At 45.6% G+C, this 25,068-nt stretch overlaps 1 protein-coding gene across 1 annotated transcript in view; it reads left to right on the top strand.

Annotated features, from left to right (window-relative positions):
* Positions 1-22,378, top strand: part of SCAPER (S-phase cyclin A associated protein in the ER) — a gene marked incomplete at its 5' end in the record, with an annotated part of 64,294 nt that extends 41,916 nt beyond the window's left edge. The window contains 6 exon segments of the mRNA XM_087704015.1: positions 671-826; positions 1,340-1,577; positions 6,616-6,765; positions 16,927-17,118; positions 19,649-19,700; positions 20,035-22,378. Coding sequence (XP_087560141.1) covers positions 671-826; positions 1,340-1,577; positions 6,616-6,765; positions 16,927-17,118; positions 19,649-19,700; positions 20,035-20,141 — 895 coding nt within the window. The 3' untranslated portion in view covers positions 20,142-22,378.
* Positions 22,379-25,068: the final 2,690 nt, after the last annotated feature.

Raw genomic sequence — 25,068 nt, forward strand, 5'->3', positions numbered from 1 at the left:
ATGAGCTACCCCCAGAAATCCGGACCTTACCCACTCTCATGGCCTTCAGAAAAGCTGTTAAAACCTGGCTCTTCCGGCAGGCCTGGGGCTGTTGACCTCACTGTTGAAGTCCAGCCCCGATCAAAACGAATGTATGTGTGTTGATTTTAACCTGTTTCATTTCATTTTTTTTACTATTTCCTTTTTTTCCTCGTTGTAAGCCGCCCGGAGTTCTCCGGGATTGGGCAGCCTATAAATCGTATAAATAAAATAGTCTATTGTCTCAAATAAAAAGACCTTCATTTGGAAGGAGAAGATGGTGATGATGGAGGAGATGCAGAAGAAGGTGAGGGAGGAGGGAGGAAGAGAAGGAGGAGGAGTGGTGATGGAGGAGGAGAGATGAAGAAGGTGGAGGAAGAGGAGGAGGGGGTGATGGAGGAGGGGGAGAGGAAGAAGAAGGTGATAGAGGAAGAAGAAGAAGAGGTGGTGGGGGAGGTGGAGGAGGTGAAAAAGAAGATGATGGAGATGGAGGAGGAGATGGAGAAGAAGGGGGTGATGATGTTGGTGACTACGATGATGATGATAATATGTGTATATGTATATAATATATATATAATATATAACGAGGCAAGATTGATCCGTAGAACACGAATGCCACCTGCATTTCTTTCTCCTCTCTCCCTCCGCTTAGCTACATGGTGAACGTGGGCTTAATAGAGAAGCTGAGTTGCTGCTTCCTCTCCATCCAAGGCCCAATTGACGAAACCCCCAAAACGGCGGCTTTCTTGCAGAACTGCACCGCGGCCCTTCACGGGATGTGCCAGCTGTGCTTCGCGGTCAATGGCAGGCAAGTGTTGGCAGCTGTCGTTTTCGCGGTCACTTTATCGAGCGATGATGATGATGATGATGATGATGATGATGATGATGCACCTTTGGCAAGTGCCGGGCTCCTGAATCCTAACCCTGAAACTCAGCCCCTTTAAGGAGCTCAGGAGACTGTTTTCGGTGGCAAAGCACTGGGACTGTTTGCGGAGAGCCCTCCTCGGAGCCTTCCCCAGCCTCCAGGACTGGCCCATGTTCCTTCCCAACCTCCTCACTGTCCGAATCTGCTGGCGGGCCGCAACAGGAGCTAGGCTGATTGGGACAGCTGGAAATTCTAGCGCAGAACTTTCCAGAAACATCTTCGTTCAGGGTTGGGATTCCTCCGTTTGATTTGGCTTCTCTGCTGCATTTGTTTGTTTGTTTTTAGACATTAAACCTGAAACCGCCAAGAGCAACAGTGCTTGGATAGTAAAGATGGGAGCGGTGTATAAATTTAATAAATAAACACAAATGATCCTGTGCTCTTTTCTCCCGACAGGTCCGGAAGCATCTTCGCTGAGAACCACCAGGACCCCACCGGGCTGACAGCGGCTTTCAAGGCCACGGATCTGGTGGGCGTTTTGCACATGCTCTACTGCGTTCTCTTCCACGGCACGCTGGTGGAGCCGAGCGCGGCCAACCCCAAGGAAAGCTTCACGGCAAACACCTTGCAAGTCGCTCTCCAGAGTTTGCGCTTCTTCAATAGTTTCGCTCTTCTGGATCTCTCCGCTTTCCAGGTAAGGTTTGCCCCAAACGCACCAACTGGGGGCTTGGTGCTCTGCTCTGCTTTTGTGCCCTGCGAGAATTCTGTGCTGCCTTCTAATTGACTGGCAAAGCGTGGCCCACTCTGGTTCTCGAGCTCCACAATAGCTAGCCAGGGTGTTGTGGCATGCCAGCAGAGCTGGCAGCCGATTCGGACAGAGAGGAGGTTGGGGAGGAAGATGGGCCAGTCCTGGAGTCTGGGGAAGGCTCTGAGGAGGGCTCTGTGTCGGAGGGCAGAGAGGGGGCCAGAGCCGTATGCCAGTTATCAGCTGCCTTCAGAGTCAGACATCAGTGGGGCAGAGGAACAGCTGGAGCCTGTTCCCAGTGTGCGCATGCGCAGAGTGGCCAGATGAAGGGAGCAGCTAAAGAACAGAGGTCAACTTGGGAGTAAGGCCACAGGTGGACGGTGAATGGCCCCTCCCAGAGGGAATAAAAGAGGAGCAAAAGGGGAGTGGAGTTTGCAGGAGACCATTAGTTCACTTAATTGGTTCGTGACTCTCCGAGACTCCTTGCCAAGTTTTGCAGAAATGCTCAAACACACACACAAATTATTATATTTAAAACGTTTTGGTCACCACGATGTAAAAAAGATGTGGAGACTCTCGAAAGAGTGCAGAGAAGAGCAACAAAGAGGATTAGGGGACTGGAGGCTAAAACATATGAAGAACGGTTGCAGGAACTGGGTATGTCTAGTTGAATGAAAAGAAGGACGAGGGGAGACATGATAGCAGCCTTCCAATATCTCAGGGGTTGCCATAAAGAAGAAGCAGTCAGACTATTCTCCAAGGAACCTGAGGGTAGAACAAGAAGCAATGGGTGGAAATTAATCAATGAGAGAAGCAACTTTGAACTAAGGAGAAATTTCCTGACAGTTAGAACAATTAATCAGTGGGACAACTTGCCTCCAGAAGTTGTAAATGCTCCAACGCTGGAGGTTTTTAAGAAGAGATTGGACGAACATTTCTCTGAAGTGGTGTAGGATCTCCTGCCTAAGCAGGGGGTTGGACTAGAAGACCTCCAAGGTCCCTTCCAACTCAGTCTATTCTAGTCTAGCGCTAAAAAAATACTAGTTCAAGGGGAAAAGAGAATCTCAGTGGCAGTGTCTCTCAGGATAGCATCCATTTATCTTGAGCGTCTAAACAGTGGGAAGGCGTCAGGAAGGAGCAGGGCAGGATACCCAAACGCCATTTAAAGTGGTTGCGGTGGGAATGTGCAGTTCCTCGGAGAAGGAAGGGGGGGGGGAAAGAATGTTAATGTTTATATACAAGCTTTGGTGCCCCCGGGCCACTTGTTATCGGAGGAGGCTATAAACACAGAGCCCGGTTGGGGGGAAAAAGGACTCTGTCCAAGGAAATGTTGACCCGTTCCCCCTCCAGTGGTAAATGATCAGGAAGGGGCAGAGGGCACAGAGTTTCCTCCCCGCCCCCTTAAGGGCACCATGGAGCGGGTGTGCCCAGCCTTTTGGTAGATTTCAATTGGGCTTGGGCAGCTCCGTGGCATCTTGGAGGCGTCTGGCCCAAAAATGAGTCTAAACTATTAAGAGAGATTTTCTCCTTGCCTGGCTTGTAAGGTAAACGGATGACCGAAAAGGTAAAAAGAAAAGAGGAAGAGGGAAGAGAAGAAGAATGCCAACTTTTACACACACACACACACACACACGCACACACGCACGCACGGAAGAAAAGTCAGTGATGAGAGAGGAGAGTTTGGGAATTTCCATCATCTTCTCCGTCCTCCTTCCCTCTTCCTCCTCCTCCTCTTCCTTCTCATCTTCCTTCTCTTCTTCTCCTTCTCCTCCTCCTCTTCCTTCTCATCTTCTCCTTCTCTTCTTTCTTCTCCTCTTTCTCCTCTTCCTCCTCCTCCTCTTCCTTCTCATCTTCCTTCTCTTCTCCTCCTTCTCTTCTTCTCCTTCTCTTCTTTCTCCTCCTCCCCCTCTTTCTCCTCCTCTTCCTCCTCCTCTTCCTTCTCATCTTCCTTCTTTTCTTCTCCTTCTCCTCCTCCTCCTCCTTCTCATCTTCTCCTTCTCTTCTTTCTTCTCCTCCTCCCCCTCTTTCTCCTCTTCCTCCTCCTCCTCTTCCTTCTCATCTTCCTTCTCTTCTTCTCCTCCTCCTCCTTCTCATCTCCTTCTTTCTTCTCCTCTTTCTCCTCCTCCTTCCTTCTCATCTTCTCCTCCTCCCCCCCTTTCTCCTCCTCTTCTTCCTCCTCTTCTTTCTTCTCCTCCTTCTCTTTCCTCCTCTTCCTCCTCCTCTTTCTCCTTCTCCCCCTCCCATCTGTTCCTGCCAGTACGTAAGTACAGCAGGAATCAAATGACTTGCCATCCCCAGCCTGGAAGATCCAGTGAGATGATGAATTTGGGGCTAGCCAGATTCCGCTCTTCTCCATACATTTGCAACCCGTCGTCCACCAAACTAAAACAACCCCAAAGTAGTGCCCCCTCCTCCTCCAGTGGGGCTTTTCCCACTGAGGGGCTGCTCCCTCCCTAGTGGGCAGGCTTTGATGTCCCTGCCTTCTGCCTCTCTCCTCTCCTCTGACCCCGCATCGCTTTTTCTGGCTGACATGTTTATTAAATAGAGCCTCCGGGCTGCACCGATAAAGCCGCCTTATCCCGAATCCCTCTGCGGTATAACCTGCCCGCCCCGTGGGGTTTTCCCCCCCTCCTCCCATGTCCGTCGCGCATTAAACTCCTCAGCTAGCCAGGATTCTCTGCCTTTGCTTATATCTTGCCAAACAATGACATTTTAAAGGGTTGCTCTTTGCAAGTGGGTGATTGAGGAGGGGGAGGAATACATTTGGAGTCATGCAAATGGGGGGGGCATAACTGGCGTGTATGCCCCACCCCCAACCTTGCAAACTTTTGGAGAAAGAAAAGACGGTCCAGGCAAAGTTTACAGAGGCCGCTGCAGCCCATCCATCAAGCTGCGTTCAACCCACGGTGGCTGAGCGGTTGTGTCAGCGCGCACACTCGATGCGATTGGGCGTTGAAAAGCGGCCGGACCAATAACCCAGAGATACGGCGGATCTAAAGAGACCAAGAGACGGACCAATTGCACAGAGCGTTGAAAGCTATAAAGTAGTGGGAAGCCAGCTTCGGTTCCCCCCGAGCGTATCAGTGTAATGAGCTGATAGGAATTGCAAGCGAGAATAATGCATCATCTGTGTATATACTGTGTATATATCGAATATATCGATCGATCTTGGCTTCCGTTCCATGCACACATGCACATTTGCCTGCCTGTTTAGTAGGCCCTTGCTGAAATTCAACATGCTTTTGTCCTTGATTAATACTCCTACACACACACACACACACCACTGGAAAATAGCTTTGGGAAGACAGCCAATAAATGGGTCTGATTAAGCTGCTGGGTGGGAAGTTCTTTGTAAAATACAAAGGTAGATTTTCAGTCAATCTATTTAAGGAATGTTGGGCTGAAAGGGGAATATAGAATAGAATAGAGAGTAAAATAGAATAGAATAGAATAAAATAGAATATAGAATAGAATGGAATACAATAGAATATAGAATAGATTAGAAAATAGAATAGAATGGAATACAGAATAGAATACAGAATAGATTAGAAAATAGAATAGAATATAGAATATAGTAGAATAGAATAGCATATAGAATAGAATGGAATACAGAATAGAATATAGAATAGAATATAGTAGAATAGAATAGAATATAGAATAGAATGGAATACAGAATAGAATACAGAATAGAATTATTTATTAGCCAAGTGTGATTGGACACACAAGGAATTTGTCTTTGGTGCATATGCTCTCAGTGTATATAAAAGAAAAGATATGTTCATCACGAATCATAAGACACAACACTTAATGATAGTCATAGGGCACAAATAAGCAATCAAATCATACTAGGAAATAATATCAATATAAATCATAAGATTACAAGCAGCAAAGTTACAGTTCTGCAATCCTAAATGGGAGGAGATGGGTGATGGGAACAATGAGAAGACTAATAGTAATAGTAATGCAGCCTTAGTGAATGGTTTGACAGTGATGAGGGAATTAGTTGTTTAGCAGAGTGATGGCGTTCGGGGGGGAAACTGTCCTTGTGTCCAGTTGTTCTGGTGTGCATTGCCCTATAGCGTCGTTTTGAGGGTAGGAGTTGAAACCATTTATGTCCAGGATGTGAGGGGTCTGTAGATATTTTCCCAGCCCTCTTTTTGACTCGTGCAGTGCGCAAGTCCTCCATAGAAGGCAGTTTGGTAATAATTGTTTTGAATATTGAAAGGAGTCTGTGCTGGTCTACAACCATAATAAAGATGTGGACTTTCTTTCTTAAATTTATGGATTCTTAATTTGGGGATCCAAAGCCACCTGAGATATGCCAAGTCCTTTTGCTATTGGCAAGATCCTCCCCAATTTCCCACTTTTTCTAGAGCACATTAGGTGGAAAATCACCACCACCATTAATTGATTGATTTTTGATTGATTTTATTACATTTATATGCCGCCCTTTTCCCCAAGGGGGACTCAGGGCGGCTCACAATTCAAATCAGGGGAGGGGGGTATAGACAAGAAATAAAAAAAGACGGAACATAACAATACATAATTTTAAAAAAACACAGCAGTCATACCATTCGAGGCGGGGGGGCAAAAGCTCTTTAGCCCCAGGCCTGTCGGAACAGCCAGGTTATAAGGGCTTTGCGGAAGGCCTGGAGGGTGGTGAGGGTTCGAATCTCCACGGGGAGCTCGTTCCAGAGGGTCGGAGCAGCCACAGAGAAGGCTCTCCTCCGGGTAGTCGCCAGTCGGCATTGGCCGGCGGATGGAATTCGGAGGAGGCCTAATCTGTGGGATCTGATCGGTCTATTGGAGGTACATTACTATTACTATTAGTCTTCTCATTGTTCCCATCACCCCAAAAAATGGGGAGTAGGCATCCAATAGGCTCAACCTATTTAAAAAAAAAAAAAACAACTTCACATCAACCCTTGGATTCCGTTGGATGTTTGTAGAAGAGGCAGATCTAACATTTCTCTCTTTTTCCCTCCAGTCGGTGGTTGGGGCCGAAGGCCTCTCCCTGGCGTTCCGGCACATCATCAGCTCCTTGCTATGGCACTGCGCCCACCACACCTGCGAAGTGCTGCTTCACGAAGTCATTGTCTGCGTGGGCTACTTCACTGTAAACCATCCAGACAACCAGGTACGGAGGCCCGTTTAGACGTTTCCAGCCCAATGTTTCCCCACCTTGAGCATCTGTGGACTTCAGCTCCCAGAATCCCTCAGCCAGCGTGCAGTTTTTACCACAAACTGGTAAGTCGGCGCCAGTTTTCAACAAAACCACTGTAAAATGTGGCCACGTGACCACAGGACACCATAAAATGCAACTCGGTGGCTGAGCAACTGAAGTTTGGTCCCCGTGACAACTGTCAGGACTGCGGACCTGGGTTGCAAGAAGCCCCCCCAGGATAAGTCTGTTGTAACTCTGAATCGTCCCTAAGCAACTGGTCGTAAGTTGAAGACCATCTCTACCGCTTTCGCCTCCAAAGCAAGGTGGTCGCGTTCTGATCAAAAAGAGATTGGTTATGTTTCTATAAATCTAAAAAGAGAGGGAAATAGAGAGAGCCGCGGTGGCGCAGTGGTCAGAGTGCAGTACTGCAGGCTGCACTTCTGCCGGCTCCCTGCAAATTTGGCAGTTCGAATCTCACCAGGCTAAAAGGTTGTGACTCAGCCTTCCGTCCTTCCGAGGTGGGTAAAATGAGGACCCAGATTGTTGGGGGACAAGAGGCTGACTCTGTAAACCACTTAGAGAGGGCTGTAAAGCACTGTGAAGCGGTATATCAGTCTTAAATGCTATTGGTATCTTCCTTCCTTCCTTCTTTGGTGTTTCTAACAGTGGTTAGAATGTAGTATTGCAGGCTGATTCTGACCACTGCCAGCAGTTTGATCCTGACTGGCTCAAGGTTGACTCAGCCTTCCATCCTTCCGAGGTGGGTAAAATGAGGATTGTTGAGGGAAAGAGGCTGACTCTGTAAACCACTTAGGGCTGTAAAGTACTGTGAAGCAAAGGCATATAAGTCTAAGGGCTATTGCTACGTGGGAGGGAGGGAAGGAAGGAAGGAAGGATGAAAGGAAGGATGAAAGGAAGGATGAAAGGAAGGATGGATGGATCGTAATGGCACAGTGCTTAGAATGCAGTATTGCAGGTAAACTCTGCCCACAGACTGGAGTTCCTGACTGGCTCAAGGTTGATTCAGACTGCCATCCTTCCAAGGTGCATCACCACAACTCCTGGCAAGGGACTCTCCAGTTGGGGGGGAACATCATGATCTGTGCTCTCCTTTATATAGTTGGGAGGGGGTTGTGTTTAGTTATTCCCTAACTCACAACTGGGCGGGGGGGAAACTACCCCTATCCCTCCCTCTCTATTTGTTAGCACATTTCATCACTCACCGCTACGCCTGTTGGCTTAACAGGTCCCATGATGCCACGGATGGGCCCCAAAGGATAATCCTGGGTAACGAGAACAAACCCTTCAGCCCCCCCCCCCCACTTATCAACGCCAAAGCCAATTGGGGGGCTTCGCAAAAGAGCGGCCGTTTCTTAATTAAAAATATTGCTCTTAATTAACAGGCTCCTCGCATCCTGGGAGACTTTGGGGGAGGGGTGGGCTTCTCTTGCTCTCCGGTCTAATTAGTAAAGACCGTGGTGGCTGGCCTCTGTTGAGCTCATTTGCATTTTATATTGGGCAGCCTAGATAATTAAATTAACATGAATGACAAATGGGTTGGCTTCCTCCGTATCTCACTGCATTGTGAATTTCTAAAGAAGAGCAAAGAAAGGGGGAAGAAAAACCTTTGCATATTCATTTTCATTTTTTTTTTACAAGGGGGTAGTTTTAATCTGGCCACTCCATGCAAATGGAACGACAAGGACCCACAGTCTTCTTTTTTTTTTCTTTTTTGTAAAAAGTTTTATTTTTTCCTTTCCATATACATTCAGAAATATACATTCTCATGAGTACCCTTAATGTTTATCTGTTATCTACTAGCATTCATCACAATCTGTTTAAACATATAAAAAGCATAACGGGGGTCGCTTTCCTTCCACCCCATTACATCCAACTTATTTTGCAACAGCCCTACTCCTTCTTTCTTCCCGACCTCCCTTCTCTGCCTTTTTCTTTCCTCCTCTTCCTCTCCTTTCCGCCTTGGAAACAGCAAACAATTGGCTGGCGGTGCCTCTGCTAGGGAAAACGGAGCAGGCAGCCCTCCCAAGCTCCGTTTTCGCTGGCAGAGGGTTGCAGGAGGCCATCGCAGCCTTAAACGGAGCTCGGAAGCCCATTTTCGCTGGCAGAGGGTTGCAGGAGGCCATCGCAGCCTTAAACGGAGCTCGGATGCCCATTTTCGCTGGCAGAGGGTTGCAGGAGGCCATCGCAACCTTAAACAGAGCTCGGAAGCCCATTTTCTCTGGCAGAGGGTTGCAGGAGGCCATCGCAGCCTTAAACGGAGCTCGGATGCCCATTTTCGCTGGCAGAGGGTTGCAGGAGGCCATCGCAGCCTTAAACGGAGCTCGGATGCCCATTTTCGCTGGCAGAGGGTTGCAGGAGGCCATCGCAGCCTTAAACGGAGCTCGGATGCCCATTTTCTCTGGCAGAGGGTTGCAGGAGGCCATCGCAGCCTTAAACGGAGCTCGGATGCCCATTTTCGCTGGCAGAGGGTTGCAGGAGGCCATCGCAGCCTTAAACGGAGCTCGGATGCCCATTTTCGCTGGCAGAGGGTTGCAGGAGGCCATCGCAGCCTTAAACGGAGCTCGGATGCCCATTTTCTCTGGCAGAGGGTTGCAGGAGGCCATCGCAGCCTTAAACGGAGCTCGGATGCCCATTTTCGCTGGCAGAGGGTTGCAGGAGGCCATCGCAGCCTTAAACGGAGCTCGGATGCCCATTTTCGCTGGCAGAGGGTTGCAGGAGGCCATCGCAGCCTTAAACGGAGCTCGGATGCCCATTTTCTCTGGCAGAGGGTTGCAGGAGGCCATCGCAGCCTTAAACGGAGCTCGGAAGCCCATTTTCTCTGGCAGAGGGTTGCAGGAGGCCATCGCAGCCTTAAACGGAGCTCGGATGCCCATTTTCGCTGGCAGAGGGTTGCAGGAGGCCATCGCAGCCAAAAACGGAGCTCGGATGCCCATTTTCTCTGGCAGAGGGTTGCAGGAGGCCATCGCAGCCAAAAACGGAGCTCGGGAGCCCATCTTCGCTGGCAGAACGCTCAGGCCACCACAGGTACCCCCAACCAAGTGATATTGAGCTGGCCACGCCTTCCCCCCCCCCCCATCCCAAAGTCAAACACAACTCCGATGCGACCCTCAATGAAATCGAGTTTGACACTGCCTGCTCTGGGCTATGGTCCTCTTTGCAAAAAGCCTTTGCCAGCAAGAACGGAGCCCAGGAGGGGCACGCTGCTTCCCCCCCCTCCCACCCCACTGCTCCGTTCTTGCCAGCAAAGGCTTTTTCCAAAGATGACCGGAGCTTTAGAGGGAGGCAATCTCTCACCCCTGCAGGCTTCGGCGGGGAAACGGCAAACAGGAGGAAGGCCTGACGCACCGAAGCCTTCCTTCCATTTGCAAAGCTTTTTGCCGAATGCGTCTCTCCGTGCCACCCATCCGCAGAGCGGCTCACCGAAACCGGACCTGAGGCTGAGCATCCAGCGACAGCCTGTTGCTCTTGGCTTCCTCCTCGGATGTCAGCCGTAATTTAAAACAAAGTCAGCGGGACGGGATGCCGAGCGCTTCCCAGCTGCACTCAGCCGTGACCTCCGCCCAGGTTTATGGGCTGTAAATCTTCGGCGCCAGCAGGCTATAGAGGCAGGAGAAGGAAAACTCTCCTTTGCTTTGAGTATCCAACCGGCGTTTTCCTTCCCTTGGCACCTTTCGGGGTTTTTCAAGGCACTTTGATATTCTCAAACTTGGGGACCAAAGAAGATTTTTGAGTTTGGTTGCAGGTAGTCCTTGATTTACGGCCAAAGTTGCAAAATACCTGAAAAGGGGGACTTGCTAATTAGGCAGTCTGTGCAGTTTTGATCCGGGATTTACCTGTCTTCGAGAAGGCAGAATAGAGGAGATCTCATCCCTCTGATTAGGGCCACAGTTTGAACAAGCCTCCTCCTCCTCCTCTTCCCTCCCACTCCCCCTCCCCCTCCTCCTCCTCTAGCACGGATAATGTTACCTAGTTAGGTCGTGAAAACCACCAAGCTCAGAGAGCGCCAAGGACATCACAGTCCATCTCCTCCTTCTCCACCTCTTCCTCCTCCTCCTCCTCCCCCCCCCTGCAAACCCCTCTTGCGCTGATGATGTTACCTAGTTGGGTCACGGAATGTCTCCAAGAAAACCACCAAGCTCAGAGAGCACCGAGGACCCCCTCATTTCAACCCTGAGCCACAAATGCTCTCTTCTGTCGGATTCTTATTTGTCTAAGGGAATCCAGTCAGGGGCTGATGCTTTGCAGCCCCTGCAGAGCTGAATTGCTCACCAACATATGACGCCACATACAGGGATGCCCCCCAAAATAATTCGCCCTAATCTCTTCCGTGACATTGGCACGTTCAACTCAGAATGAATAACCTGTAGATTAATCTATGCGGGAAAGGAATCTCTCTGCCTTTATAGCAAGAAGGCCTATGGAGACGGCCAAGGAATATGCGCCTTTTGCTTCTCTTCCCTTCTTTCCAAATCTTCCACCGACCCACCCACCCCTTCCCGCTGTACTTACATCTGTTAGTTATACTTCCTTTGGCTTAAAGCTTGTTTATATGTTTCCAATGTAGGCTTGTTTATCCTTTTTTAATTGGATTAAGATGACAATCTGGGCAAACGGTCGAAAAGGTGTCACCGTTTTGTCGGTTTAGACATACCCGGGGCCAGCTACCCTTGAGACGTTGAGTCGGGGGTGAAGGGGGGGGTGGCGAGCGTCAGCCGTGGTCCACGAAAGTTTACTCAAGGAAACCTTCGTTCCAGCTCTTGTTTTGCACAAATGCATCTTTCGTCAACACGCGAGATCCGTCAACGTCGTTTCAGGCCACCATTCGATATGATGTGAACTTGCTTTCCTGCAGCCAGGGGAGGAGGGACACGGCCTCCCCCAGCCCTCTGGAAGGCCGAAAATCAGCTAGGCGGTGCCGACAGCTCGCGTGCTGGCAGATATGGCTCCTCGTACCACCTGTGCCACACGCATGCCACCGGTTTGCCATCACGGACCTAAGTGTCTCCCGCTTGACCAGAAAGCTGGACTAGAAGACTTCCAAGGTCCCTTCCAACCAGGGGTTGGTTTCAGCTGGTACGCACTGGTTGGGGCTTACCGGTTGGTGAAATTTAGCGTGCCTCCTAGTACCCGTTCTTCTGGAGGCTCAATACCGGAACACTGCTCTGGGCTCCTGAAAAGCCTCCCTCAGCCCCTTCCTTCTCTTTCCTAAGCAGCTTGAAAACGGAGCTCTTCTCAAAGAGAAGGCAGGACCACAACTGAGCCCAAAGTTTTGGTTGCTAAGCAAGAGCGTTGTTAAGTGAGTTTCACCACATTTTCCAAGTTGGCCACCTCCACCCGGTCACACGACCGCCAAGCCACTCCCACCCGGTCACATGACCGCCAAGCCACTCCCACAAAGCAGGCCACACCTACAGAATAGGTTCTAAACAATTTTGAAACCCACCCCTTGCTTTCAACTGGGTTATTCTGTCTTCATGTTTAGCTTTCTAAAATTTTCATTCTAAAATCAAACCAAACACTTTCCAACACTTTTAAGTCCTTTAAGAGAAAGGTTTAGCCTTAAAAAAAATCATGTCCAACCTATTATAAGGGAGGAGTGAGTGGGGGAAGGATAAATATTCCTATGGGGCGGGGGGAACTCTACCTTTCCTTACCCTCCCATAAAGCTTTTCTAATGTTAAAACCTGGAGAAGCAGAGGGGTAAAGAGTTTGACCCCGGAGGTGACATATCCTTCTGATTAAGCGGTTACAGCCCCCGGATTTGTTTATAGAGTAGCAAAGAAATAATGCAGATCTAATTTGAGAGCTGGAGAAGGTGCATTCCAGAGCTCCACGCACACACAAGAGGAGGAAGGGGTCTCTTTTATGGAGTTATAAATAACCTCACCTAAAAGCATTGAAATGGTTAAAACGACCCCCGTGGTGCTTTCAGAAAAACCATCCACCCCCCCATAGGAGCTCAGCTCCCGTCACTCGCAAAGGATGGGCTCCTGTAACTGTCAGTCAAGGCAAGTTATCGCCCCCCCCCCCACGTCCCGCCTTATCAGATTTTGAGTGTGGTCCTTCGGGGTCTCCTAGAACGTTTTAACCCCGGCATTCCTAAGACGGTTGACCCTGCGGTGGGGAGGGGGGGAATGCAGACCCGGGAAAGAACACGAATCCAATGTAAACCGGCGTCTTTCTACTTTTATTTTTATTTCATTTTATTTTATTTATTATTTTATTTTATGAACCGCTTAGAAAGGGCTCTATAGCACTGCGAAGTCTAAGTGCTATTGCTATTGCTATTATATTATTTTATTGTATTATTGTATTGTATTTTATTTTATTTTATTTATTATTTTATTATTTTATTTTATGAACCGCTTAGAGAGGGCTCTAAAGCACCATGAAGCAGTATATAAGTCTAAGTGCTATTGCTATTATTTTATTTTATTATTGTATTGTATTTAATATTTTTTATTATTTTAATCACTTAGGGAGGGCTCTAAAGCATTGTGAAGCAGTATACAAGTCTAAGTACTATTGCCATTGCTATTTTATTATTGTATTTTATTTTATTTTATTATTGTATTTTATTTTATTTTATTATTGTATTTTATTATTTTATTTTATTAACTTCTTAGAGAAGGCTCTAAAGCACTGTGAAGTGGTACATGTCTAAGTGCTATTGCTATTATTTTATTTTATTGTATTGTATTGTAGTATATTTATTATTATTTTATTTTATTAACCGCTTAAAGTGGGTTCTAAAGCACCATGAAGCAGTATATAAGTCTAAGTGCTATTGCTACTATTTTGTTTTATTATTGTATAGTATTGTACTTTATTTTATTTATTATTTTTTTTGTTTTATTAATCGCTTAGAGAGGGCTCTGAAGCCCTGCGAAGTGGTATATCTTATTTTATTTTAGGGTTATGGTTTGGGAGCGAGCGTGATTTTTGGAGATACCAACAAGCAGGAGCTTGAAAGTATCTCCCCAAAGGGCCAACTTAACATTACACTCTCGTAGCCCCTGGGCCTGGCTCAAAAGGGGTGTGAAAGCCACCAAGCCCAGGCCCCGTAATCCGTGCACAACACTCACACCAGCATTATTGCGTTCAAGGAACGACAATAGATTGCCTAGATCAGCTCCACCCAAGCCTCTGCAGGTAGCTCAGCCGAGCAGGTGAGAAACACCGAAATAAACCTTCCGTATTCTTAAAAAGGAGACAACCAGAGAGCCTGCTTTTCATTCAAGAATATATAAAGCATAAAATAGAACTCTCCCCCACCCCCCCAATCAGCATCTACCATGAAGGCATTGAATTTGGCCTTTCCGTTGACTTTTCCATTGAGTTGGAAGACGGCCTTTTCAAGCGGCCCTTCTGAGCTTTGTTAAGAAATGTAATATAAACCAAAGATCAAGCTTGTTGAGTCCACATCTGAACCCCCTGAATTCAGCTGGTTTAACTAGCAAAAATCAAAAACAGCCATTTTTTTCCAAATAGTTCTCTGCTGCTCCTTAGCACGCAAGTTTTAGAACATAATATAGAACATTGGTTCTCAACCTGTGGGTCGGGAGCCCTTTGGGGGGTCGAAGGACCCTTTCACAGGGGTCGCCTAAGACCATCGGAAAAGACATATTTTCGATGGTCTTAGGAACCGAGACACCAATTTTAATGGTTGGGGGGTCACCACAACATGAGGAACTGCATTGGGAAGGTTGAGAACCACTGATATAGAACAACAGAGTTGGAAGGGACCTCGGAGGTCTTCTAGTCCAGCCCCCTGCTTAGGAAGGAAACCCGATCTAGACTATTTCAGACAAATGGTTGTCCAATCTCTTCTTAAGAACTTCCAGTGTTGGGGCATTCACAACTTCCGGAGGTAAGTCGTTCCACTGATTAATTGTTCTCACTGTCGGGAATTTTTCTTCTTTAGTTCTACGTTGCTTCTCTCCTTGATTAGTTTCCACCCCATTTGGGGAAAGTTCTTCCAACGATCCTCTCGAGGTTCCGAAAGGATTCTGTGGGAACCCAACCCGTGGCCTTATTTTTATTTCAAGGCATGTTGGACGTATTTCCACCTGCAATTGTGGGGCCAGGCAGTGTTCCTCGCCCACAAAAGCCACCAGCAGAACTTTTTTTAACGATTCCCCCCTCCCCCCAAAAAATAAGGAGCAACGGGAAACAGTTTCTAGAACAAATCTTATTTTTCACCCGCTCTCAGCTGCGTGACAAGGAAGCCTCCTTGCTCTCCTTCGCTTCGCTTGTTGGTTTGTTATAAAAATGACAGATTTTCGAACAAAAAAACAACAACCCACAAGCCCATTAATTTAAAAAAGCATTTCTAAGTGGCTACTTTAAATTCCGCTTCTTTGAGTCAGGCAAAAGACAATTATGGCACACTTAGAGAAATCAACGTAGCTACGTATCCCTTAGTTAATGATCGTCTTCTCTGTCCCAAGGTTAGATGCAACAATTTTAAAGGATAAAATAAAAATATGAATTTTCCTTGTAAGCAGCTTTATTATTTTTTTTGGAAGCCCTTCAAAAAGAAGCAAAAAGTTGGGTTTTCGGAATTAAAATTTGGGAACGTTGCGAGGTGTACAGAGTCACGTAGTTAGCTTGTTTTGAACGTTGGTTGGGTTGTCATTTTTACCATTGAAAAAAATCTGTTTTTAAACCCACAACTTTTGTGTACTCTTTTTCGCAAAAATAAGGAACGCACACCTCCGCAGGAACGAACCGCGTCGAATAAACCTGGCCGTTATTGATTAAAACGTCTCTTCAGGACGATTAGGACTTTAATTGCAATCCTGCTTTTTTTTGAGGGGGGTTCAGGGAGGGGTGCCATTCAAAGCCACAACGCCTGGCACGGAGGGCGGGCGCTCCCACAGCCGGTGTCTTTAAAATTCCATTTGGATTTAGAAGACTTAAGTGGTCCCCCTTTGTATTCACTGGACGGTTTTCGATTTCATTTTCGCTATTGAACTAAAAAATGTGAACTATTGCGTTGTCAATCCCGTGCTTGACCTGAACTGCATTATGAACCGAGAATGTGTTCTTAGCGAATTGTTAAAAGTTCTTTGAAACTTGTAAATCCCTGTAATTTATGTTCCTCTGGCCTCTTAGCCATTTCTTTCTCTTTCTCTCTCTCTTTTCCTTTTCGACCTTCTGGTTTTAATTTGGAGAGCAGCTTGGTCCTGCCGCTTAGACTTGTAAAACACACAGCTATTGTTTTTTTTCTCAATCGCAACCTTAGAAAAAGCTACCACCATCCTCAAATTGGAGGAGTTTCCTTGGAGGCGTGAAAGTCCTATGTGGGTCAAACAGTTCTTTTGTCATTGAGTGTCATCCTCCTCCTTCTCCTCCTCCTCATTATTATTATTAATTTTATGGCTATTATCTTCTTGACTGTCCCCTGACCCTAAGCTGATATCATCCAAGTTTCTTTATTATCAAGATTTTCTGGAATTAACTAGCTGAAGAAATTTACTCCGGAAGAAACCAGCAAGAGCTTAACATAACTTTTGTTGCAAAGTGACGGCAGCTCCATTTATCTAAACAAATCTCGTCAAAGGCATTAATAGAAATCCAGATTTTTTTCCCCCCTGAAATGGGAGGATCTTATTAGCTGCTTCTCAGAATCCAACTATACGCAACGCACATTTTTTTTCCTCCATTCTAGGTGGTTCATTATTTTTTTTCTGGTTGTCCCGAAAAGCACATTATTAGGAGCAGAGATGTCCTAAGATCTTTGCTTTCCTTAATCTTTTACCCCACTTGCTTTTTACGCGTGTTTTCTCCGTGTATATGTACGTGTAGGTAACAACTGCCAATTATTTTATTTTTTTTGCCTTTTCGTGTCGTTACTGAAGAATTGTGAAGTCCGTATTTTCTGTAAGGTCCTCCTTGTGTAGTTTTGCAAGTACTGGATCTAAGAAGAAGAAGAAGTAAGCATCCGAACTCGATGCTTAAAATTTTAAAAATGTAGTTTCTTGTTGTTGTTTTTCTTAATTAATACAAAAGCTTCTTGGCTTCGTAACCTATTTTTAACTCCTTTTCCAGGCAAGCGGGGAAATCTATCAGTACAGCTGGTTCTAACGTGGTGCTCTCTGTGTTTTTCAGGTAATTGTGCAGTCCGGCCGCCATCCCACCGTGCTGCAGAAGCTGTGCCAGTTGCCTTTCCAGTATTTCAGCGACCCTCGGCTGATCAAAATCCTCTTCCCGACACTAATTGCCGCTTGTTACAATAACCCACAAAACAAGATTATTCTGGAGCAAGAAATGAGTTCTGTGTTGTTGGCCACTTTCATTCAGGTAAATGTCAGTTGGTGTGAGGTCATCACACAGAGATTTCTGTCTTTAAAAAAACCTAGTGATTTTTCATTTGAAAGAGGAAAGATGAAGAAAGGGAAGGGGAAGGAGGATGGAAGGAAAGAGGGGGAAGGAAGGAAGGGAGGGAGGGAGGAAGGGAGGAAGGAAGGAAGGTCCCTTCCAGACCATGATTCTATTATTTTCTTTTAGCTATCTTCCAAATCAGGGTTTGAAAAAGGAAGGAAGGAAGGAAGGAAGGAAGGAAGGAAGGAAGGAAGGAAGGAAGGAAGGAAGGAAGAAAGAAAGAAAGAAAGAAAGAAAGAAAGAAAGAGGAAGGAAGGAAGGAAGGTCCCTTCCAGACCATGATTCTATTATTTTCTTTTAGCTATCTTCCAAATCAGGGTTTGAAAAAGGAAGGAAGGAAGGAAGGAAGGAAGGAAGGAAGGAAGGAAGGAAGGAAGGAAGGAAGAAAGAAAGAAAGAAAGAGGAAGGAAGGAAGGAAGGTCCCTTCCAGACCATGATTCTATTATTTTCTTTTAGCTATCTTCCAAATCAGGGTTTGAAAAAGGAAGGAAGGAAGGAAGGAAGATAGGTAGGTAGGTAGGTACGTAGGTCCCTTCCAGCCCACAATTCTATTATTTTCTTTTAGCTACCTTCCAAATCAGGATTTGAGAAAGAAAGAAAGAAAGAGAAAGAAAGAAAGAAAGAAAGAAAGAGGAAGGAAGGAAGGAAGGAAGGAAGGAAGGAAGGAAGGAAGGAAGGAAGGAAGGAAGGAAGGGACAGACACTTTTTCCATTTTCCCCCCAAGTGAAAGGCTTCTTTATAATCCAAAGTTTTATCTCGTAAACATTTGCTAAGTATTTTGGAAAATACTCTTAACTATCGGCTGATGTTTTTGCTTAAAACGTCCATTCTTATAAAGGTTTGAACCGCTGATACTTCCTAAGACACAGGAAAAGCTCCTGAAATACATCCCATGATCCCATTCCGCAGACAAATCTAGTTTTAATACAATGCAACTGATACCAAAATGTAAATTGTCTCACATACTTAAATAGATTGCAGGGTTTATTTTGTTTTAATTACAGATATGAACTTTAGATCCTGTTGCCAGTGGCAGTAAATATCGGCTATGCTAAATGTTTAGATTGGAAACTCTGGTTTGCATAAACAATCGTTCTATTTTATGTGTGTAAGGATTGCACATTTTTTTGGCATGCCAGCAGCCTACTTTAATAACCAGCTTGCACAAAGCAATGTTTATTTATGTGCACATGTCCATGCATAGACAGTTAATTGCTCCTATCAACCTTCAGACACATTCCAAATTTGTAGTGCTTAACCTGTTGCAAAACTGTAAAATCGTTGAAAGATGGAAACACATTTTTTCCCCATTCCAGTGAAAGCAGTTTCTGCAACAGTTGCTTGGCAATATTTATACTCGAGAGTGAAATTGTAAATAAATAACATAAAAATAGACCGCGATAAAAGCAAATAACGACAAACAAGGCCTCAGATCCTGAAACCGAGAGATCAGATCCATTAAATGAAGAACGGAAAGATAAAGTGCAATTTTATGGAGGAAAGGAGGTTTTTTTGTAACTCTTTGGAAAGCATAAATTAGCAACCGCGAATGATTTCGGCTACCACAAGTTATAAGAAAACAAAAGCATTGATTGCTTACATGAAAAATGAACTATTGTTTTAACCGGTAAAGCAATCAATATATAGTTACATAATTCAAAACCCGGGATAATTTAGCCACAGTCAAATCCAGCTTAATTTTAATTAATGTTAATGTCTTTTTAAAAAAATGTTTCTTCACATAAACCTAACTGGTTCTGCAACCCGAAAAGAACTTAGCTTCCTTTGGCCTCTAGAAATTGTTGTTTAGTAATCTCATTTTCTTTTTTTCTTTTTTCGTTTTTTTTTTTTAAATCTAATAAAACAGTATTAAACAAATAAACAAACAATTAGGCCGGATAAAAAGCCGAGTTTTGTTTTCTTCTCCCAGATATTTGCAAAATGAAAAACAGATTTACACGGATACTTGGATTTCCAGTTGCGTGCTCTAAGCGGGGAGACACAATGAGAGGCCAGGGGTCCTGTTTCATTTGGGGGGGGGGAAGGGAGATTCAATGTGAGAATCTAACCCCTTAGATTGGAAAATAAATGTTTACCATATGGGGAATTGGGCTAAGCAGAGAGGACTCGGTCAGGTTGCATGCCCAGGGATGCGATCCAAATGCATAAAAATAGAAAATAGCAATGACCCTTAAAAAAAATTTAAAAGAATTGTTGTATCATCCTTTTTTTAGAAATAGAAGGGGGGGGGACCTTTTATTTATTTATTTGTTTGTTTAAAAGCCAAGTTCTCTCCTGCTAAAATCTATCAACAACTGTGGCTGTTTTGACAACTTTTAAGGAAGGGAAGAGTTCTATTCAAAGGATGAAGCATTTTCCGAGTCGTCCCGTGGTTAAGTGTTGTGTTTCGGGGGGAAATTGGACAATATCTGGCTTTTATTTTCTGTAGGATTTTGCACCAGGCTTGGGCCAAACAGACAACCAGCTTTCTCAACAAAGGGGTAAGTCATCCTCAGGCACACAAATTAGCCATGGTCTTGGGTTCCAAACACGCCCAGTTGGGGTTTTAGGAGACGGCTGGTGGGAAAACTGGAAGTTCCTGCTGGATCTTTGAAACCTGCGGAAAGTTGACCTAATGCTAAAAACGCTTCGTTTTCTTTAAAAAAAAACCTTGAACTTCCTTTTAAAAATCGGGAAATAGATCCCAAGGGAAGGCAAATCTTGCCGGGGGGTGGGGGCGGAGTGTGGAAGTGGGGTGAGACCTCTACCCCCAAATCCAGCAAAGGATTAGCCCAACATAACTCTAAAGTAAATTCTGTGTTCTTCCTTTGACAGAAACATTCTTCGCTTCTCAAGATTATTTGGAGCTGTCAAACAGGTTCCCTCAGCAGTCCTGGGAAGACGCCCGGCAGTTTTTCTTGAAGAAAGAGAAAAAAGGATAATTTATTGAATTGTTTCGTTTCGTTTCGTTTTGGTTTTTGCCAAGACGGTTTTTGGAGTTTGTTTGTTCGTTGTTTTTTTCCTTCCCCTTATTGAGCAACGTTGGTTGTCTTGAAGATGATGTGTTAAAGATTCTTCTACCTTGGCAACGCATATATTGTAGATAAATATACATAGAGAGAGGTGTATATATATATATATATATATATATTTTAAAAAAGTATAATTTGCACTACTTCGGTTGGAAGACTTATGTACATATGTTGAAATCCTGTTTCGTGGTTTTGGAAAACAAAAGATTTGTTTTTTCTCGCGAGTGCATATCTTTTCCGCAATCTTTTCCTCTCCAGCTGGCACTGCAACTCCCAGCGTTCCCTAGCTAGTATGGGTATTGTAGTTGAATATACCAGCCAAGTGGTTAAGACTGAAGAAAGACCTGCTTTCCCGCAGGAGGTCAAAAAAGTCAAAAATGGTAACCACGGCTGCATAATTGAAACCTCGCCCTCTTTTATATCTGTGGTCTGTGGCCCCCTATCTGGACTTTTTTTTTTTTCACCATATCCTGCAGGATCTCTGTCGCATTGATCCTTGTGTCCTGTTTTTCTGTACAGTAGAATATTTGGCATTCGTTATGCTGCTAAAACGTTGTTCTAAATTGGCGTGTTTTGGTTTTTTTTCAAACTTGGCAACTTTTAAGTGGTGTTTGACTTCAATTCACGGACGGCTGGGGAATTCTGGGAGTTGGAAGTCCACACCTCTTAAAGTTGCCAAGTTTGGGGGGGGGGGGGAGACCCCACTGATCTCAATAGAAGCCAACCAATTATTGTTTCTACTTTTGTCCTTTTCGTTTCAGAAAAATCCCCCCCCCCCACCCCCGGGCCTCCTGTTCTTAAAGACCTTATCTTAAAGCAATTTATGTTGTTTGATTGTCTGGGTTTGGGGGTTTTTTGTATAACTTTTGGTATCCGAGCTTCAAATGTTTTGGTTTTTTTTTAGGAAGCACAACGTTCTTGATGTAGATAATAAGCTATGGGAATTTCAACCCCCCCCCAGGTAAGGATCTTATTTGGGGCACAAGTTCCGGTTTACTTTAAATTTTGTGGGCATGTTGCAAATGTTGGACATTTTGATAATGGCCATTTTCTGTCTCTGTAAAGTGGTGGTTTTTACTTAAGTTCATTAAAAGAAATATTGGAACACTTGAGGTTGGATTGTTATTTGCATTATCATCATTTATCGTGATCCTAGGAAGTCGGCATTGAAAGTTATGACCATGATTCTGCTTTGTTTTTCAGATGATTCAGCCTCCAAGCCCTCTAAGAGATATTGCTGCTTTAAACAAGCAGGAGTAGAACGTCTTTGAAAACCTTGTTAAGGTTTTAGTTCATACAGAAGCTTAAAGAAACAGAATAGCAGAGTTGGAAGGGACCTTGGAGGTCTTCTAGTCCAACCCCTCACTCAAGCAGGAGACCCTATAACAATTCGGATAAATGGTTGTCCCATCTCTTCTTAAAAACCTCCAGTGTTGGAGCATTCACAACTTCTGGTGGCAAGCTGTTCCACTGATTAATTGTTGAGGAAATAATAGAATAACAGAATTGGAAGGGACCTTGGAGGTCTTCTAGTCTAACCCCTCACTCAGGCAGGAGACCCTATACCACTTCAGACAAATGGTTATCCAACATCTTCTTAAAGACTTCCAGTGTGGGAGCATTCGCAACTTCTGGAGGCAAGTTGTTCCACTGATTAATTGTTCTAACTGTCAGGAAGTTTCTCCTCAGTTCTAAGTTGCTTCTCTCCTTGATTAGTTTCCACCCATTGCTTCTTGTTCTGCCCTCAGGTGCCTTGGAGAATAGTTTGACTCCCTCTTCTTTGTGGCAACCCCTCAGATGTTGGAACGCTGCTATCATGAACAGCCCAAATGCAAGATTCAAAGCACATAATTCTAAATTGCCTTCAGGGTAGGGGTTAAAGCAGGGGACTCCCACCAGTAAGACTCCCCCCCCTTTTTTTTTTCATCCCACCCTCAGCATTTCCTGTTGCTACAGAAAAAAAAATATATGAATGCCACCTTGAGTTCTTAGACAAAAAGACAGGATCTCAGTCGAATAAATAAATACGCCCCTCAGGAAGTATTTCCAAGGATTAAGAGATTGCGTAGCTGGTCTTCTTACTTCAGATTTATCTTATTCCTCGCCCGCGATAAATCCAGGAATAGATTCTTTCCTGCCCTTGTGAATTCTGCAGGTGGCCTCCGTGTGTGTGTGTCTTCCGTTAGATCTGTCTCTTCCCGTGAACGTTTCTTCTGGTTGACATTTGCGAAGGATAGAAATACCTGCCAAAACTCGAGTCATTGAATTGAGAGAGCTGGGTTAGCACGCCTAACGTTTATCCAGAAGGCTCTCTTGGACAAATAAATATGGATTTTCCTCTCTCCTCGTAGATATCTTACACGCCTTCTTCCCAGTCTGCTCCCTCCTCAAGGGTTGGACACGAGTTCCTGTAATAATCATGATAGCTAGAGGTGAAAGGTGTTGAAGATGAAACAGGCTGGAAGCATCAGGCTGGAAGAAATTGTCTAGAAAATTGTCAAAATGCAGGTGTCCCATCCTTCACAGGAACCAAAGCCAAGATGTTTCTTCTGGAGGTCCTTCTGCAAGATCTACCTTATTATTTTGACCGAGGCTTCCCAAGAGCATGAAGCAAACTCTTGGTCTGGGCAAAAACCCCTTTGATTAATTTCCTGTGAATTCTGATCATTCACATCCAGCAAAGATCTTTCGAGGGAAGATTTACAGTCACAGACCTTCTCTGGCTTGGAGAGCTGATAGGCCGATTGCTCCAAAACTTGGCAAGGAGTCTCAGAGAGTCATGAACCAGTTAAGGGAACTAATGGTCTCCTGCAAACTCCACTCCCCTTTCGCTCCTCTTTTATTTCCTCTGGGGAGGGGCCATTCATCGTCCACCTGTGGCCTTACTCCCAAGTCGACCCCTGTTCTTTAGCTGTTCGCTTTGTCTAGCAACTCTGCGCATGCGCACACTGGGAACAGGCTCCAGCTGTTCTTCTGCCTCACGACTCTGAAGGCAGCTGATTAATTGTCAGACGGCCTTGGCCCCTCTCTGCCTCGGACACAGAGCCCTCCTCAGAGCCTTCCCCAGACTCCAGGACTGGCCCATCTTCCTCCCCAACCTCCTCACTGTCCGAATCTGCTGCCAGCTCTGCTGGCCCTTGGCTGGCCACAACACTTATGAAAGTCCTCTACAGGTTCCTCTCCTGGTCCTCAGAAAGAAAGGATCAGCTGGGACTCGGGAGGCAAAGAATGGATGGGGCCAGAGCCAGCCAGAAGTGGTATTTACTGGTTCTCCAAACTACTCAAAATCTCCGCTACCGGTTCTGAATTTCACCCGTTTCAGCCCAAAGATTTAAAAAAAAACACAGCTTATTCTGGCTGCCTGTGTCATGTCTGGCACATCATTGAATGATGGATAATATGTTCTGCGTACCCTTTTTAATATTTCTCCAAATATTTCATTCTTCTTGGAGAAGGGTGGGGGCTAACTTTCTACAACAGCGTGGTGCTTGTCGGGTGGGTGCATGATTTTTTTTGTAATTGTCCTTTGCTTCAAAATCACTTTTGTGAATCTAGAAAGGCTGCTACGCCACGCCCCCCGATGAATTTGGATTTTGGATTTTATTATATTTATATGCCGCCCTTTTCCCCCGAAGGGGACTCAGGGCGGCTCACAATTCAAATCAGGGAAGGGGGGTACAGCTAAAAAATTAAAAAACGAAACATAATACATAATTTAAAAACACACAACAGTCATACCATTCGAGACGGGGGCAACAGCTCTTTAGCCCCAGGCCTGTCGGAACAGCCAGGTTTTAAGGGCTTTGCGGAAGGCCTGGAGGGTGGTGAGGGTTCGAATCTCCACGGGGAGTTTGTTCCAGAGGGTCGGAGCAGCCACAGAGAAGGCTCTCCTCCGGGTAGTCGCCAGTCAACACTGGCCGGCGGATGGAATTCGGAGGAGGCCTAATCTGTGGGATCTAATCGGTCTAGTGGAGGTGATTGGCAGCAGAAATATTGGCAATGAAATATTGGAGGGGGAGTGAAAGTAAGGTTGCCTAGCAGAAAAGGAGATGTTGGGAAATGCTAAACTGGATCCTCTGAAGCCCCTTCGTGGACATGGTGGGCTGGGGAATTCTGGGTGTTGAATTCCACAGGGCTTCATGTTGCCAAAGTTGGAAAAACTTTACTACATTCCTATTGCTGTGGGGGACGGGACAGGGGCGATGTGCTTTTTGGATTGATTGTGCTTGCACTTCCTTCGAAACACGGGGAGGGGCTTCTCGAAGGGCGCGTCAACAGTATTGATTGACAGCAAAGGAAACTAAGTCCTGTAAAAGGTGGCAGATCAAATTTATAATTAAGTCAAGAATCGGAAGGCAGAAAAGGACCTTCCCAAAAATCCCCCAGAGTCCATCCGTGTCCTTGGGCAGAGATGGGCAGAAACACCTTTGGATAAAATTCCCTGGCACCTTTTCGGCTGTGCTGCTCCCAATATCTGAATGAAGCCCCCCACCCCCTTTTTTTTCTCGGATTTGCACAGTTCCTGCCCCATTAGTTAGTTGTGAAGTCGTGTCCAACCCATCGCGACCCCATGGACCACTTTCCTCCAGGCCTTCCTGTCCTCTCCCATCCTCTGGAGTCCATTTAAGTTCACGCTGGCTGCTTCGGTGACTCCATCCAGTCACCCTCCTTCTCTGCTGTCCCCTTCTTCTTTTGCCCTCCATCATTCCCAGCGTGAGGTTCTTCTCCAGGGAGTCCTTCCTTCTCATTAGGTGGCTAAAGTATTGGGGCTTCCTCTTCAGGATCTGGCCTTCTAAAAAGCAGTCAGAGTTGATCTCTAGGACTGAGCGGTTTAGTC

The sequence above is a fragment of the Thamnophis sirtalis genome, unplaced genomic scaffold, assembly GCF_051295495.1.
Source record: "Thamnophis sirtalis isolate CommonGarterSnake01/CBP01778 unplaced genomic scaffold, rThaSir2_p1.2 scaffold_2, whole genome shotgun sequence".
NCBI lineage: Eukaryota > Metazoa > Chordata > Lepidosauria > Squamata > Natricidae > Thamnophis > Thamnophis sirtalis.